At 40.8% G+C, this 18,755-nt stretch overlaps 1 protein-coding gene and 1 pseudogene across 1 annotated transcript; one reads left to right on the top strand and one right to left on the bottom strand.

Moving 5' to 3' along the window:
• The first annotated feature begins 314 nt into the window (after positions 1 to 314).
• On the top strand, positions 315 to 1,608 carry LOC103285415 (four and a half LIM domains protein 1-like; annotated as a pseudogene).
• A 2,452-nt stretch (positions 1,609 to 4,060) lies between these two features.
• On the bottom strand, positions 4,061 to 12,271 carry OLR1 (oxidized low density lipoprotein receptor 1). The gene is made up of 6 exons (XM_028143919.2): positions 11,994 to 12,271; positions 10,278 to 10,379; positions 8,585 to 8,830; positions 5,230 to 5,369; positions 4,816 to 4,931; positions 4,061 to 4,388 (listed from the first exon to the last, which is right to left on the bottom strand). The coding sequence occupies exons 1-6, from the start codon at positions 12,133 to 12,135 to the stop codon at positions 4,244 to 4,246; spliced, it is 891 nt and encodes a 296-aa protein (XP_027999720.2). The 5' UTR covers positions 12,136 to 12,271; the 3' UTR covers positions 4,061 to 4,243.
• Between the last annotated feature and the right edge of the window lie 6,484 nt (positions 12,272 to 18,755).

Here is an 18,755-nt window from a genome sequence, read left to right as displayed (position 1 = left end):
TGTAAAAGGATAAACAGTTTGTGGTCTAGCCACACAAGAGAATAATACTCAGTACTTAAAAAGGAATGAAAAATTGATATAAACCACCAGTTAGATGAATCTCAAAATAAGTAAGCTAAGTGAAAGAAGCTAGGCAAAATAAGATAAAAGAAATAAAAGCATACTGTATTATTTCGTTCATATAAAATACTACCAAATGCAAACTGAAATAGATTGGTAGTTGTCTGGGAGGAAATATTGGGGAGGAGCATGGTGAACTTTAGGGAAGATGGATATGTTCACTATCCTGATTGTGGTGATGATTTCAAGGGAACATGTTTACATGTGTAAAAGCTTATAGATTGGGTCTGGCCGAGGGGGCTCAATCCGCCGCTGCCAAGCATTCCAGACAGTGAGGAAAAAGAGGGTCAAAGAGGTCAAGCACCTGTTCCAAGATTATATAATGTGTTAATGTTGGAGTTCCAGTTGGAAGTTGTAGTTCCTCCATAGTAGGCACGTTGGAACTTGACAACCATATCCAGTCCTTGCCAAATACATCCCCTTGTCCACACACCCCGTGTGAGGTCCCTCCAGGTACAAGGTGGGCACCAGGGCTGAGAAGTGTGACTGCCACTGCCGCAGGGACGCCCTGCAGGGGAAGAAGGGCGTGGAGAAGGATGGCCACCACCGCGGCCTGAAGTGCTTTGACAAGTTGTGCGCCAACACCTGTGTGGAATGCCGCGAGCCCATGGGTGCGGACTCCAAGGAGGTGCACTATAGAACCGCTGCTGGCGCGACACCTGCTTCCACTGTGCCCAGTGCCTGCGCCCCTGGGCCAACGAAACTTCTAGGTGCAAGGACAACAAGATCCTGTGTAACCAGTGCACCCCTCGGGAGGCCTCCCCCAAGTGCAAGGGCTGCTTCAAGCCAATTGGGGCATGAGATCAGAATGTGGAGCACAAGGGGACAAAGACTGCTTCACCTGCAGCCACTGCAAGCAAGTCATCGGCTCTGGAAGCTTCTTCCGGAAAGGGAAGGACTTCTACTGTGTGGCTTGCCATGAGTCCAGACTTGCCAAGCATTGCGTAAAGTGCAACAAGGCCATCACATCTGGAGGACTCACTTACCAGGATCAGCCCTGGCATGCCGAGTGCTCTGTGTGCTACCTGCTCTAAGAAGCTGGCCGGGCAGCGTTTCCCCGCTGTGGAGGACCAGCATGACTGCGTGGATTGCTATAAGAACTTTGTGGCCAAGAAGTGTGCTGGATGCAAGAACCCCATCACTGGGTTGGGTAAAGGCTCCAGTGTGGTGGCCTATGAAGGACAATCCTGGCACGACTACTGCTTCCACTGCAGAAAAAAAAAAAATGCTCCGTGCATCTGGCCCACAAGCGCTTTGTTTTCCACCAGGAGCATGTGTATTGTCCCGACTGTGCCACAAAGCTGTACAGTGACAGGAGCTCCTGTCCTGTAAAATGGAGTTGAGTCTTGTTATTTGTGTCCTCACCCTCTGCCCTACACCATCCATCGGGAAAGAGCGGCCTTTCACCTCTTCAAAGTTGTTCCTGTCTTTTCTTCCATTTTACAGTATTACTCCACAGCGAAGTTAATTTTGCAATAGCTGCATTAAAAAAAAATGAACACGTAGATGGACTCTTCTGCATGTTTATCATAGAGCAGAAAAGTGCTAACCATTTAGCTGCTTAGGGATGTAAGCAACAAGCCTAAGGAATAAAGCCTCCACTGAGATGCCCTTCGTGACTCAGCTGGGACCCACTGTGCCATCACACGACACATAAGAGTATAGTGGTTGCTTCAACTCGCTGCTCACCCTGTGTTCTGTGAGCAGAAAGGGAATTTACCGAAATGCATGGTTTAACTTCCTCATCAAAACCTTCCTTCTGTTCTTTTGTGCTTTTGATGGAGTAATATTTCTAGAACATTAACATTTGAACTTAGCTGTGATTCTGAACTGACCTTTCCCCGGTACTAACATTTGAGTTCCCAGTGTGCCGTGTTTTCTGAACGTTCCTACTTTCAGGCAAGGAACATGCAGGTGATGTGGAACGTGTAGGCAGATCTGAGAGAACGAGCCTGTTTCAGAGGAACATCGTCACAGTGAATACTTCTGGAAGCTTAACAAAACTAACCCAGCTGTCGGGTGTGTTTTAATTAATAACATTTTATTTTAATTAATAGCAACAAGATTATGGGTTTGGAGACTTGCATGAAAATATTTTAGCCCCCTCAAACGTTCCTGCAGTTTGAAATCATCCTATAGAAGTAGCCATACATCTCTAGAGGGGTAGCTGAGTAGGCATCAGGACTGTCATTGACATGAATGTGACATTTCCAAAGAGTGGCAAGTTGAATCCCTTGTAACATAGTAGTTGCTGCTCTTTTGTTGATTTGTTAAAGAGGCTCACCAATGTCTCTTGTGATTCTTCAGACTGTTCCTCAAGAGCTTAGCTCGATTTCTGGGCGAGTGGGGAGGTCACCGTCCTCAAAGGCAGATTTCCATGTAGTGCTTACCTGAGATGCGATTCACCTACTTACTGTTTTCTATCTAATTGTTATATTATATAATAGAATGAGATAATACGAAAGTGAACATGTAATGACAATACATATTAATATTCTTGTAGCTATGGTTAGAGAAGCTGATGCCTCATTTCTACATTTTGTCATTAGCTAATATTATCTAACGTTTCAGTATATCCTTATAGAAATATTAGTAGCATAAAAATAAAGAAAACTTATTGTGTGCTGGAGGCTAATTCCAGCAGGTCATAAATGCAAGAAGGTCATCAAAAGGTTGTTGGAACTTGGGGCTTCAGCAGGGCTGAAGATCTGCATATATTATTACCTGCTGCCAGACAGCTGAGGGCAGTTCCCCAACCTGATAATCTTTTACTGTTTCAGACCTTACCTTTGATATGTGTATCTGCTTTGCTTTAGGGCAAAATGTGTTAATAAAAAGCTAGGGGTCTGGACATTCAGGGAGCTTAGTCACTAGAACTAAGTTTCTGTCTGGCTTTCCCCCATGCCTTCCAAATTCATATTTCTTCTCTAGTCTCTTCATTCATTTATGCACAGTCCCTTTTCCAGATTCCTGAACCCTAGTAGATGCTGAGAAAGACTCCGGCAATTGTGCACTTTATATATGTTCACTTTATTATAAATCTGTTAATAAAAGAAACTGTCTCTTGTTTTCCTAGGAATGATAGAGATTTTAAAAAAAAATAAGATTGGTGCTAGATTATGTGTCAGAGGATGAAAAGGCTAAACTGTGGGAGAAAGTAGTAAAAATATTGAAAATAGAAGAAATATTTCTAATTCTATTTGTTTCTGTTCAGTGATATTTCCATACCTGGCTCAGTTTGTTTTATAATTGATTGTCATTCGTTTTTGGTGATTCTGTATGTTTCTGCATTATAACACAATATAACCAAATTAAGAAGCGTTTATCAATAAAAGGTATGTACTTTGGTGAAAAAAAAAAATCAACTATTTTTCCCTCTGGGCCATCCTACTAGTGAATCTAACAAATACATATTAAAGGTATTAAGCTATCCTTTGGTAGAGAAAAGATGAAGAAATAACTAATTCAGGAACTGATACTTAATTGTAGACGAGATCACAGAAAAGACCACCCAATTTCTAATTACTTTCTAACGTGAAGATATGGTGTGCGTGTGTGTGTGTGTGTGTGTGTGTGTGTGTGTGTGTGTTTGTGTGTAAGCAGGAGAGTCTGGAGAGAGACCACGATTTCAAAGACCAACAAATGGTCGCTTTTAAATTGAGAACATGCATTTCTGGATTCCAATATGACCTTTCCCATTTTCTGTTTCTTCATGCGCTGTTTCCCATGCATGCTTCCCCTTTATTGCCCTCTATCTGCAGTTGGGCAACTCTTCTCTGTTCTATCTTCTATGCAGTTTCAGGAGGGCGAGGGGATGATGGCACTGAGGTAGAGAGGGTTCCCAAGGTTTGGAGAGGAACAAAACATTAAAATAAAAAAGAGGGACCAAAGGCTGGTTGGGAGGCTTCCAACAAGCTAGGTCAAAAAATATAGACAGAGATAGAGTCAAAACTTTTGTTATAAAGGTATCAGGCAGCTGGAGCCCACTTTCTGTAAAGAGCTCTACAGTCAGCTAATACCTGTTCTTGGGCCTCACAGTTTGCAACCAAGTGAGGAAGAATAGTTTAAATTCCAGAAGAGAATTCAAAGATGGGCTCCTTCCTTTCTTCCGGAGCCTTCAAATTCACTGTGCTCTCAACAAAGTCGCCTTCTTCTGACATATACTGTATGCAGTTAAAATGCAGTCCTCAGCAAAAACGGTTCCACTTTGTATATATACACAGGTGTCTGAAGGATTCTTCTGGGAAAGAGCTCCCCTCAATCTAAACCTGTAGGTAGGGACACAAAAGAAAAGTAGATTACTGCCACCTTGTGGCAGGAATGTAGTCTGGTCTCAAACTCAAATCTATAATGAAGGTGGGAAGGAAAACTCCAGAGAAGGGTAGGTCCCCCTGTGAGAGGAGACTCTCAGAAATCCCTGCGCACTCAATACCCAGTAGAGAGCGTGCAGGAGGCAGCCGATCAATGATTCTCTCTCATCATTGATGTTTCTATTTCTCTCTCCCTCTTCCTTCCTCTCTGAAGTCAATAAAAATATATTAAAAAAATAAAATAAAATTACACTTTAAATAAAAATAAAAAATAAAGATGTTCTAGGCAGGGAGAACAATAAGCTTCTCTCTGGCAAGAAGAGCACATTGTGTGGAATGCTGCAGTAACTTCACTAGTGGGTTCAGCAAAGAAGGGAAAACTTACACGTTGGGCATCAAAGGAGAGCCATCCTCCCAGAGCCATGAGGAGCTTGGTTTCCTCTTAGTTAACCCCGTCCAGAATGGGGCATTGGAATGAGCAGTTAGTTGTTTGATGAATTCCTGTGGGGAGCAACATTTCTGAGTTGATGTTGGAGTTCAGGGGGGTTGTTTTACAGATTCACAAAACGAAAGAACCAAAGGAGATCTTTGACATCTTCTCGATGGTTTTACAGAAAGGTTTACTGAAACCATAGATACTCCATAACCTGTCCATCAAAGGCCATGTATGGAATTCATGGCTAGGCTAGTACATAGGTATTCTCATTCTCAAACAAGGGCTCCTCCACCCAGGGCCTAAAGCTGATTTATTTCCCTCTGAACCAATACACCACCTTAATACACATCCATAGAAACTCACCAGATCATATGTGCTATTAATTATCAGCATCTGGGCATCCAAAGACAAGCAGTTCCCCCGGCTTGTTTCCCAATTAAATGAACTAGAGGAAAATTGGTAACAGTTTTTTTCATGCCAGAGCCAGTCTTGGGGACAAGGACCTAGGAAGTGTAGAATATCTAATCAGTAGAGTTATGCCTGAGAAAAATATTTCCATAATTCTTTAAAAACATTTTTTCCTATAACTCTTAAATCAAGTCTCCCCACAGAATTCAAACCATCTCTTCATAGATTATACCCAGACTCTGCAAATACCTCCCTTTTTTGAAGTAAAAGAAAAAGCATTCTGATTTTAGTAAACCAAATTAGAAGTAAGGCAGCTAAAAAGCAAAGCTTGGGCTGTGATGTAATTTTAGAATCTGCTCTACTTTTTTAAAGTTAAGTTTGGAGTAATGGAAGTGAACATTAGGGAAATGAATACTTAATAGCCATTCTGCTATTAAAAGTTATGCTTATGTATTTTAAAACTTCATGTCTTTGAATAGTGGGTTTAGGCTTAAATACCATGCCTCCTTATTTAAGACACATGCTGTATATGTAGTAGCCCATAGGTGGCTCTTGAGTACTTGAATTGTGGCTAGTCTGCTTTAAGATGTGCTGTTAGTGTAAAACACAGGCATGATTTTGAAAACTTAGTATGAAAAAATCATATGAAATATCCCATTAATAATTTTTATACTGACTAGTGTTCAAAAACTATTTCAGCCCTAGCTGGTTTGGTTCAGTGGATGGAGTGTCAGCCTGTGGACTAAAGGGTCCCCAGTTCCATTCAGGTCAAGGGCACATGCCCGTTTGCGCACTCAATACCCAGTAGAGAGCTTGCAGGAGGCAGCCGATCAATGATTCTCTCTCATCATTGATGTTTCTATTTCTCTCTCCCTCTCCCTTCCTCTCTGAAATCAATAAAAATATATTTAAAAATAAAATAAAATTACACTTTAAATAAAAGTAAAAAATAAAGATGTTCTAGGCAGGGAGAACAATATATTCGCATAAAGTGAGCATCTTAATTTCAGTAAGATTTCAGAAAACACAGGTTTCCGTTGCAAAACCCTCAGAGTGCAAAAACCTCAACTGAGGACTTAGGCAATAGGCAGTTTTTGCCAATGTCTATATGTTTATGGATATATTTTTTATTTTTTTAATATATTTTATTGACTTTTTTACAGAGAGGAAGAGAGAGGGATAGAGAGTTAGAAACATTGATGAGAGAAAAATATCGATCGATCAGCTGCCTCCTGCACACACCCTACTGGGATGTGCCCGCAACCAAGGTACATGCCCTTGACCAGAATCAAACCTGGGACCCTTGATTCCGCAGGCCTACACTCTATCCACTGAGCCAAACCAGTTAGGGCTGGATATATTTTTTAAATAAGGTTTTTTAAAATTGATTTCAGAGAGAGGGAATGAGAGAGAAAGAGGGATAGAAAATTAGTTATCCATGACTGGCATCTCTGGGAGATGGCTCTCCATGGCCCTGATGTAAATTTAATCCCATGCAACTGATGAAAATAAACTGTTTTTTACAGATCCACCTGTGAAATAAATCTTTGGCTGGAATGTAGCTATGTCTGCTTATATAAACATTCATATCCTTAATATACTAGCCTTCTTCCTTTAAGCCTTCTTTGACATGGGGTATTGTTTTATTTCCTCGATAAGTCCCTTATTAAAGAGATTAAATATGTTTGACAAAAGCTAATTTTGTCTAAAAATTTCTGCTGATTTTGGAAGTTTAAATAACCTTATAGTCTGGCCAGTGTTGCTCAGTGGTTGAGCATCAGTCTACCAACCAGGAAGTCACGGTTTCTTTCCCAGTCAGGGCACATGCCTGGGTTGTGGACCTGATCCCCAGTAGGTGGGAAGGGGGTTGCAGGAGGCAACCACTCAATGTTCTCTCTCATCATTGATGTTCTATCTCTCTCTCTCCCTCTCCCTTCCTCTCTGAAATCAATAAAAATATATTTTAAAAAAATAAATAGCCTTATAAATGTTAAAGGGATTAATAAACTGCAAAACTTTATACAAAACAAGTTATTATTATTTAACTTATCTGGATTTCAAGTTTTCATCTATAACATAAAGAAATCTGTGGTTATCTGTGGACTCTTATTACTTAATATCCAAAGAAATCACATGGTTAAGATTAACTGAGCTATACAAGCAAGAACTGGAGATATCTCTTTTTACTAGTGGTAGTTAATTAATGCTTAGAGTAGGACTCATTCAATGCCTCCAAGGAAGCAACATACTTCATTTCACACCCTCTAACTCTCCTTATGACTAAAAGCATATGCCTGACTTAATTACATATTGTAGGAAGGCAAAATAAATCAGATAATTTCTGTAACAACCTGAGTTCACATTGTTGTCTCCTTCTTATAGATGCTACTATTTCTACCTGCCTCCTAGAGTCTGAGTCCATTATATAGCTGAGATCAATTCAATTCTTCTCATATAAACTAACTTCCTGGGCCCATTATATTTTTGTCTAATTTGAAGTATCTACCCAACACTTCCAAGCCAGTCTATCTTCATTGATTCAATTTAGATTGATGTAGTATACTTTAAGAAACTTTTCCATAGAACAAAGCTAATGCAGAGGTAGGAATTCCAGGGACAAAGGACATTGTTTAGGGAGAGAAAAAAAAATGACTGACATACTTTGGAATGAAAGCAGATAAGAATCTGTTGCAAGGGGAAAGGGAAGAAGGATTCTTCCAGAAAAATCTCAAAACTAGAATTTTAAAATGGGAGAAGACTCTTATGAGGAAAACAAACTTAAATTCACCAAAAGTGTGCTTAATGGAATCAGATATCTCAAGAATTTGAGGGAGGATAGGGTGGGGATGACAGAATTAGAGAACTTTTGGTGTAGAACATTATGAAATGAAGTTATAACATTATGTAAATAACTAGAGGCCTGGTGCACCTTGGCCTGGCATGTGGGGATTGGGCCAAAACTGGCTCTCCTGAGGGGTCCTGGATTTCGAGAAGTTGCAGGCCAGGCACCAGGCATCTAGTATGCATATAAGATCTTTGGTTAATCTCTTCCTGCCCTCCCTCCTCCCCCCATCCCTCTGAGATTCATCAGTCTGTTCCATGTTTCCATGCATGTGGTTTCCGCTCCTATGTTGATCGTTTGCCCTGTTGGTGAGAGTGCATCCTAGTTACCAGGCAGATGGTCAAATGGTTGGCCAGTCACTTAGGCTTTTATATATATGATGATATACATATCAATATGCCAATTTTGTGCCTAGAGGCTTTTCCAAAAGAGATTTAAGATTAATTAGAGGAGCTTCCAACCTCATACCTGAAAAATTTGCTGCTTTTGTCAGAGCTTCTTGGAGATTCAGGTTCTGGTGAAGAAGTTCCATTTGTTTTTTGGATTTCTCATCCAACTCCTGGGTAAGGTTTGCAATCATTTCCTTGAGTTTCCTCTGTAATTCAAGGGAAGCTTTTTCCTCCTGTTTCTGGGCTAAACTCTGTCCTTCCAGTATATTTTCTTGGTGAGTAAGGTTTTCTTGCTGTTGCTTTAGAAGATCAGTCACCTGGGATACTAAATTAAAGCTGGGTTAAGAAAGACTTCAATAAAAGTCCCTCCACTGGATATTTAAGAAATCAAAGAACTAAATCAAATAATTTATTTTGAAAACAGATAAATTGCTGGAGAATGACCAAAATTTACTCAAACATTATGGATTTGAAAGTTCTTTGGTATTCCTAGAATATTTTTTTATATCAGGAACTGTCACAGACACTTGTGATTTAAAAAATTATCAAGGTTTTACTTGTTACTGAGAGTTACACACAAGTTAAAAGCAATCCCAAAATAAGTATCAATGGCACTAATAAAATGTAGACAATCTACAAATAATCACCAACCAGAATTAATGACTATTAGCAGTAAAGTCATTAATCATTTACTATGTTTGTGTCTTCATTCCTCTGTCATCTTTCTACATTTTCAGACTTCCTGATTTTATTCAAGAACTATGATACCCTTTTTTGAGAAACCTTCCTGCAGGACTATTTTAAGTGGCTGTGTCACAAGAGTCTCAAACATTTTTTTTTTTTTTTTTTTTTTGCCATAGCATATTTTAGGAAGGGTGGAGATGCAATAAAAGTTGTGAAATCAAGCAGGCAAAAATATGTTAAGGGCCAAATAGCTCAGTTCTAGAAGCTTGATGATTCAGTACAAAGCAGTTTCCTTGCCTTGCAGGCCAACTTTGAGCTTGTTGTAAAGTAGTCAGAGCCTCAGAGTAAGACTCTTCCAATCACCACCACTGGTCAAAGACACTTCTCCCATCATCAGGAAAGGCCTTCATGTTACATCAATTGAAAAATAAATGGTTGTGACCATACACAACAATTGAAAAACAAATAGCACTTGTAAAAGCCTTAATACCTGGGTCTAGACAGACAAAATAACTCAGATCTACAATCTCAATACACAGGCAGAAGAGGTGGGAACTTGACATGATTTTCTTTCCTTCTTGGCCACTTTCATTCTTCTTTCATTTCTTTTCCACCGAAATAACCTCTTTCCAAAATATCCATACAATAAATTTGAAGTATTTTATTAAAATGTTGTACTTATTAAAATTTTGTTTCCAGTTCTTAACTTTAAATTGGTATTTAATCATCTCTATTAAAACTCAACATGAGCTAAATGAGGTTTCGTTTACTTTTGGGTCTCTCAGATGATCTTGTGGATAATTGACTTCAAATTATGTTCATTCTCATTGCATTAGGATTTATGTAGGCTCTATCCATGAAGTTATGAAAATTAATCAAAACAAAAACCTACAATTCATAATCTTCATTCCATACCACAATTTGAGAGACTAGCACAATATACCCATTCATCTTCCCACTCATTCAAAAACAGTTTGCTTAAAATATATCTAAGTCAAGGTTGTTTATAGGTATTCTGAAACCAATTTACAAACCATGTTTATTAACTCTCATCTTTTCCCTCCATCACTTCCTGTGTCGGCACTTACATTGCACTGTCAGCATTATGATGGACACCAGTAAACCCAGACAAAGGATCCCGAGCGTCACAGCCACAGGGCACCACCATTGGGAAGAAAGACAACGAAGACCTAGAATGACAGAGAATAGAATCAGAAAAGCAAAAAAAGATGGAGACAAGTAATCAAACCATTCTTTGGATCTTGTCTACTGGTATACCTGGTACTTTGCATTACTTTCTTTTAGTCCTCCCAAAGACTCTGCAAATAATGCATTATCCATATTTACAGATGGAAAATCTGGACAATTAAAGAGCTTAAATAATGTATTCATTGCCACACAACTGACACAATTGAAGACCCAGGATTCAATACCAGATACTTGGTTCTAAGTATCTGATTCTAAAGCTTATACTTTGTCTACTCCCCCTGACAATGAAATCCTCAGTCCAGCTTGGTTGGATCAACTTGTTTTCAATGTAGACCAAATCAGTGTGTGCATGCACATGCACACACACACACACACACACACACAGTGTGTGTTTTATAATAACATAATATATATATGAATATCTGATGTTAAGCAAATAAGCTTTAATCAATTAACTGGTATCATCTCAAAGAATTACAACATAATTTTGTGCTATTCAACTCTTCATTAAAAGTACATCTTGGAACTGAGATTACGGAGCAAAGAAAACTAGAAATGAAACCTCAATATTCATTTGACTCATATTAGTGCCATGTTCTATATTTACACCAGCTGTGGCCCTGTTGTTATAAGAAAAATATTCACTATTAACATAGAAGCAAAATTATGTAACTCACATAGTTGTGTACGACTAATTATGCGTTCTACCACTAAAAAAGCACAGGTATTTTGGTTTAGCAGGAAAACATCTCATATAATGTATTTGGATTTCTCATCATGTGAGATAAGTAAATAAGGCACTGACGTCACCTTGTATATGCAAGTAAGGAAACTGAAAAATTTAGTGACTTGCTAAGATCACACAGACATTAAGATCCCAACTTAGGTCTTTATCCAGTATAAACATGTAATGATATAAATCAATCAATCAATGATCAAATATATTCACAGAGTTCTCTCATGTGTCAAAAGCATTTCTGAATAATGTGAGAGAGGAGAGAAAATGGCAGCCAAAAAGGCAGACCTTTTTTTTTTTTTTTTAGTATGTTCTTTTAAATTGATTTCAGAGAGAGGAAGGGAGAGGGAGAGAGATAGAAACATCAATGAGAGAGAAGAGAAACATGGATAGGCAGACCTTTCTTGTACCTCCTCCAAGGGCCAGGCTGGAAATAAAGCTAAAGTGAGGAACATACACCTGGAATTACAAACTGAGGCCCAGCTGAGGAAGAGACTTGTATGAGGAAGGACAGAAAACATCTGGAGACCAGTAGGAAGGGCGAAGTCTTGAGAGGGGCTGACCCAGCTGCCCTGCGGTAGGCCAAGAGTGGGGAAGGATCACTACTGGAGGGTCTTTTCCCTCAGATGACAGAGGCCCAGAACCCAGTCTGGGCTCCACAGCTCGGAGCACCACACCCAAGACCAGCGGCCCATGTAACATCCAGCCGTGAAAGGCGGCAGGGCTGTCGGCTGCAGTGGAGACCAGAGCCCATAGGCCGGAGCCAGTCCGAGAGAAAACCTCAGTTTCTGTCTCCCCCCACCACCCCCACTCCCAATCTCCCCCCAGAGCATATGAGTTTTCATTTGTAGCTACTCACCCAAGGCTTTGGTGCAGGGACCGCGGCGTGGACTGGAGGCGACTAAGGAGAGGGTGGAGTGGGAAGCACTGGGGGGAGACATGGAAAAGCAACAGTCGGGAGCGCTGCCTTCCGTTACAGGCTCCCAACCCGAGAGGGCCATTTTTTCCTGGGAGAAGCTAGCTGCTCCCAATAGCTGGAGCTCAGGAAAAGGAAAAACTCTTCCCTAGGTGACACAGCCTGTCCCACCCTCAGGAGCCCTGACTGCCACACCCTGCAGCTTGACGTTTGCAAAGAACGCAGCAGAGGCCAAGCCTACGGGTGTGAACAGTCTCAGGGAGTGTCTGTGACTGGGTTGGGGGTGGGGCCATCTGCCCCATTATCCCCAGAACCTTGCCGGTGCCTTCCCCAAGCGGGAGAGCTGATAGAAACTCCAGATTTCCAGCTGATCTCACTGGATTGCATACAAGGGTCTCTGCCCAGCCAAGGGGCAGAGTAATATTCTGAGCCACTCCCACAGGAATAGCCCTGGGACAGTGACACATATTTACCACTTGCCCTGAAATACGAACAGCACCTCCCCCTTGTGGGAGACCCAGAGGTCTAGATTCCTGATTCTGCCTAAAGCCCTTTCAGAAACAGATTTTTCAGTGATTAAGAATGACTGGCTGTCAAGCAAAGGCAGGCAGAGGCAGAGCCTGGAGAACCTGGGGAAGCTTACTGGCCCAGACCTGCACCCCATGCTGCTAACAACCCTACTTTATAGGACAGCTTGACCCCTTCTGCATGCAGCCAAGTCCTATGGAGACAGATGTAAACTGTGGGTCACTTGGAACTTCAAGCAGGTTGGTGAAAGCCAAAGGAGGACAGTTTCTGACAGTGCTGAGTACCTAAGTATCTTCCAGGAAGCCCAGAATTGGCAGACAGAACAGTCAGTCAGTCATCAGAAGAGTAGGATCCAAAGGGAGATCCCAGAAGGCACTAAACTCTGCTGAGATGAATAGCATTTCACCTTTTTTTCTTTCTCCCCTCTCCCCCGCATTCAAACACATGGAGGCTAAATAGCATGTTATTAAACAATGAATGTGTTACCAAAGAGATCAAGGAAGAAATAAAAAACTTCTGGGAAACAAATGAAAATGAACACACAACAACCCAAAATCTATGGGACACAGTGAAAGCAGTCATGACAGGGACGTTCATAGCATTACAGGTCTACCTAAAAAAAAAACAAGAAAAACTTCTGATAAATGACTTAACCCTACAACTTAAATAATTAGAAAGATAACAACAAGAAAAGCCCAGAGTAATGAGAAGGAAGGAAATAAAGATCAGAGTGGAAATAAATGACATGGAGACTAAAATAAAAACAATGCAAAAGATCAGTGAAACCAAAAGCTGGTTCTTTGAAAAGATAAACAAGATTAATTATAGTCAGACTCTTCAAGAAATAAAGAGAAAGGACCCAAATAAAAATACCAGAAATGAAGAGGTGAAGTAACAACTGACATTACAGAAATCAAATGATCATAAAAAAATACTATGAACATGCCTGACCAGCATAGCTCAGTGGTTGAGCATCAACCAGGAGGTCATGGTTCGATTTCAGGTTGCTGGCTTGATTCCCAGTGTGGGGTGTGCAGGATGCAGCCAATCAATGATTCCCTCTCATCATTGATGTTTCTTATCTCCCTTTCTGAAATCAATAAAAATATTTTTAAATGCTATGAACAATTATATTCCAACAAGGTGGACAACCTGGACAAAATGGACATATTCCTAGAAAAATACAATCTTCTAAAACTCAAACAGAAAAAATGAATGAGAAAACCTAAATAGGCTGATAACTATTGATGAATTTGAAGCAATAATTTAAAAACTTCAAGCAAACAAAAGCCCTGGACCAGATGGATGGCTTCACAAGGGAGTTTTACCAAACATTCAAAGAAGAACTAACATCTATACTCCTTAAACTATTCCAAAAAATCCAAGAGGAAGTAACACTTCCAACCTCTTTTTATGAGACCAGCATTAGCCTAATTTCAAACCCAGATAAAGACACTACAAAGAAAGAGAATTCTAGGCCAATATCCCTGATGAACATAGATGTTAAAATTCTCAACAAAATATTAGCTAATCATATCCAGAAATACATGGAAAAGAGCATACTCCGTGACCAAGTGGGATTTATTTAGAAGATGCAAGTCTGATACAATATTTGCAAATCAATACATGTGATACATCACATAAACAAATTGGAAGGCAAAAATAACATGATTATATCAATTGATACAGAAAAAGCATTTAATAAAATCCAACATTCTTTTTTGATAAAAACTCTCAACAAAGTGGGAATAGAGGGATCATACTTCAACATAATAAAGGCCTTATATGATAAACCTACAGCCAGCATAATACTCAATGTGCAAGAAGTAAAACCATTTCCCCTAAGAACAGAAACAAGACAGGATGTCTGCTTTTACCACTCTTATTCAATATTGTACTGGAAGTCCTAGCCACTGTGATCAGATAAGAAGAAAAAATAAAAGGCATCCGAATTGGAAAGGAGGAAGTAAAACTGTCATTATTTGCAGATGACATGATATTGTACACAGAAAACCCTAAAGGCTTCACCAAAAAACTATGAGATTTAATAAATGAATTCAGCAACATAACAGTATACACAATTAACACCCAGAAATTGATGGCATTTTTATATACCAATAATGAACTCTCAGAAAGAGAAACTAAAAAAAAAATCCCATTTACCATTGTAACAAAAAAAATTAAGATACTTAGAAATAAACTTAACCAAGGAGGTAAAAGACCTGTATTCAGAAAAATATAGAATATTGAAAAACATAGGTAGAGGAAGATATAAACAAGTGGAAGAATATACCATGTTCATGAATTGGTGAACCGAGACATAGAAGCATGGAACAGACTGATGAACTCCAGAGGGAAGGTGGGGGTGGGGAGATATTAATCAGGGAATTTATATGCATACTAGGGGCCTGGTGCAAGAAATTCATGCACTGGGGGTGGGGTGTCCCTCAGCCCAACCTGCCTCCTCTCACATACTGGGAGCCCTCAGAGGATGTCCTACTGACAGCTTAGGCCCCCTCCCCGCAGTCTGGCCTCCCTTTTTGGGAGGCAACCAGGCTGATCAGGGGAAGGCACCAGCCCCACCACCCCACTGCTGCAGCCACTGCCAGTCACCACAGCCACAGATTCCAGTCCCTTCACCAAGAAAAAATGACAACTTTCTTTAGGCATTTTCAAGATGTGTCTTTCATAGGATATGCATTTCTTTCTTTCTTTCTTTCTTTCTTTCTTCCTTCCTCCCTTCCTTTCTTTCTTCCTTTCTTTCTTTCTTTCTTTCTTTCTTTCTTTCTTTCTTTCTTTCTTTCTTTCTTTCTTTCTTTCTTTCTTTATCCTCACCTGAGGATATGTTTCCATTGACTTTTAGAGAATGTGGAAGAGAAAGGGAAAGACAGAGAGAAACATCAAAGTGAGAGGAACACTTTGATTGGTTGCCTTCTCCATGAGCCCTGATCTGGGCCCTGGCCAGGGAGGAGCCTACAACCTAGGTACATGCCCTTGATCACAATCGAACCCAGACCCTGCTGTCGGCAGGCTGAGGCTCTATCCACTGAGTCAAACCAGCTAGGGCAGGATATGACATTTCTTAGCCCTCCAGCAGCGGACCTTCATTTTTTTCTCCATAAGTGTGGTGGAAAAACCCTAGATCACCTTTTTGGATTCTTATTACCCAAGTTACTAAGAATATTACCAGTGACATACAGGAAGCTTAGCCAATGTGCAGTCAGAAAAGGTGTTTCCTCTATAGTTCACACCAATCATGGGCTGGGCAGGGGCCCTCCAGCTCCCTCTGATCACCGGCTCTGCCCCTCCCAGGCCTGCCCAGCTCCTTCCCAGGGCAGGGGACCCCCAGCTCCCTGTGATCGCAGGCTCTGCCCCTGTCCAGGCCTGCCCAGACCGAAAGCCTCTGGCCGAGGCTTTCTGCCTTGGGCAGGGGACCCCCAACTCCCTGCAATCGCAGACTCCACTCCAGCCTAGCCAGAAAGCCTCTGGTGGAGGATTTCAGCTTGGGCAGGGGACCCCAGGCTCCCTGTGATTACAGACTCTGCCCCTTGAGCAGGGGACCACCAGCTCCCTGCAATCCATCGCAGGCTCCGCTCCTGCCTCCTCATTCTGATTGCAGGCTTGGCCTTGTCCAGGAGCCCCCTGGCTCAGGCCCTTCCCAGGCTGCTCTGGGCCCACGTGGCCTTACCTCACAGTGACCTGAGTGCCAGGATGTTCCTGGGACACAGGTGCTGGGTGCCTATGTATGCAAATTAACTGCCATCTTTTTTGGGTTAATTTGCATACCCACTCTGATTGGCTATGGGCGTAGCGAAGGTATGGTCAATTTACATGTTTGTCTATTATTAGTTAAGATATGCATAGCCCATGGACACAGACAATAGTGTGGTGAAGGCCTCAGAGGGGCAGGTGCAGGATAGATGGGGTCAATGAGAAAAAAACACAAAGGGTACATCTGTAATATTTTCAACAATAAAGATAAATTTAAAATAAATGTCCATACTATCCAAAGCAATCTATAGATTCAAAGCAATACCTATTAAAATAATAACATCATATTTCACAGATCTAGAACAAACACTCCAAAAATTTACATGGAACATCCCGAATAACAGCAGCAATCTTGAGAAAGAAGAACAAAGTTGCAGGGATCACAATATCAGTTATACTACAAAGCCACTATAATCAAAATAGCCTGGTACTGGCACAAGAATAGGCATATATCAGTGGAACAGAACTAATAAAACCCCAGAAATCGACCCAAGCCATTATGCTTAATTAATATATGACAAAGGAGACAAGAGCATACAATGGAGTCAAGAGAGTTTCTTCAATAAATGGTGTTGGGAAAATTGGACAGATACATGCAAAATAATTAAACTAGACCACCAACTTACACCACACACAAGAGTAAACTCAAGATGGATAAAAGACTTAAATATAAGTTGCGAAACCATAAAAATCTTAGAAGAAACCATAGGCAGCAAAATCTCAGACATCTCTCACAACAGTAAGTTTGCCCATACATCTCTTAGGGCAGTGGTCAGCAAACTGCGGCTCGCAAGCCACATGCGGCTCTTTGGCCCCTTGAGTTTTTAGCAAAGGCCAGCTTAGAAGTACCTTAATTAAGTTAATAACAATATACCTACCTATATCGTTTAAGTTAAAAAAATTAAGAAAAATTTCAATCGTTGTACTGTTGATATTTGGCTCTGTTGACTAATGAGTTTGCTGACCACTGTCCTAGGGCAAGGGAAACTAAGGAGAAAATAAACAAATGGGCTACATCAAAATGAAAAGCTTCTTCACAATGAAATAAACCATCAACAAAATGAAAAGGGAGCCCACTGTATGGGAGAACATATTTGGCAATCATATATTTGATAAGCGGTTAATTTTAAAAATATATAAGGAACTCATACAACTTAACAAAAGATAAACAATCCAATTAAAAAATGGGCAAAGCACCTAAATAGACACTTCTCCAAAGTGGACATACAGAAGGCAAAAGACATATGAAAAAATGCTTGGTCATTAATCATTTGAGAGATGCAAATTAAAAAAACAACAAGGTATCACCTCACACCTGTCAGAATGGCTATCATCAACAAATCAACAAATGACAAGTACTGGTGAGGATGTGACAAAAAGAGAACCCTATTACACTGGTGGTAGGAATGCAGACTGGTGCAGCCATTATGGAAAACAGAATGGAGTTTCCTCAAAAAATTAAAAATGGAACTGCCATTTGGCCCAGTGATCCCACTTCTAAGAATATATCTTAAGAAACCTGAAACACCAATCAGAAAGAATATATGCACCCCTCTGTTTATAGCAGCACAATTTACAATAGCTAAGATCCGGAAACAGCCCAAGTGCCCATCAGTAGACAGTGGATAAAAAAGCTGTGGTACATTTACACCATGGAATACTATACAGCTGCAAAAAAGAAGAATCTCTGACCCTTTTAGGCAGCATGGAGGGACCTGGATAATATTATGCTAAGCAAAATAAGCCAGTCAGAGAAAGTATCACATGACTTTACTCAAACTAGTATGTGGAATCTAATGAAAAAAATAAAAATAAACTGATGAATAACATAGATCCAGAGACATAGAAGCCTGGAACAGACTGTCAAATCTCAGAGGGAAGGCAAGGGTCAAGGGTTGGGGGAGATGAACTTAACCAGGGAATTTATATGCATACTAGAGGCCTGGTGCATGAAATTCGTGCATGTGGGAGTATCCTTCAGACCAGCCTGCAACCTCTCCAATCTGGTACTCCTCAGGAGATGTCCCACTGCCAGGTTTAGGCCCGATCCTGGGATTGGGCCTAAACTGGCAGTCGGACATCCCTCTAGTAATCCAGGACCACTGGCTCCTAACCACTCACCTACCTGCCTACCTAATGCCCCCAACTGCCCTCCCCTGCAGGCCTGATCACCCCCAACTGCCCTCCTGTGCCAGCCTTGCTGCCCCTAATTGCTCTCCCCTGCTGGCCTGATCACCCCTAACTGCCTCTGCCTCGGCCCCCACCACTATGGCTTTGTCCGGAAGGAAGTTGGAGATCTGGAAGATCGCTGGTTGACCCAGTATAATTAGCATATTACCCTTTTATTAGTATAGATAGATTATATAGAATAGGATTGCTTAAATGCGGGGGAGGGGAGGAGCCTTT

The sequence above is a fragment of the Eptesicus fuscus genome, chromosome 7 (genome assembly GCF_027574615.1).
Source record: "Eptesicus fuscus isolate TK198812 chromosome 7, DD_ASM_mEF_20220401, whole genome shotgun sequence".
Classification (NCBI taxonomy): domain Eukaryota; kingdom Metazoa; phylum Chordata; class Mammalia; order Chiroptera; family Vespertilionidae; genus Eptesicus; species Eptesicus fuscus.
This window is presented reverse-complemented; position numbering and strand designations above follow the sequence as displayed.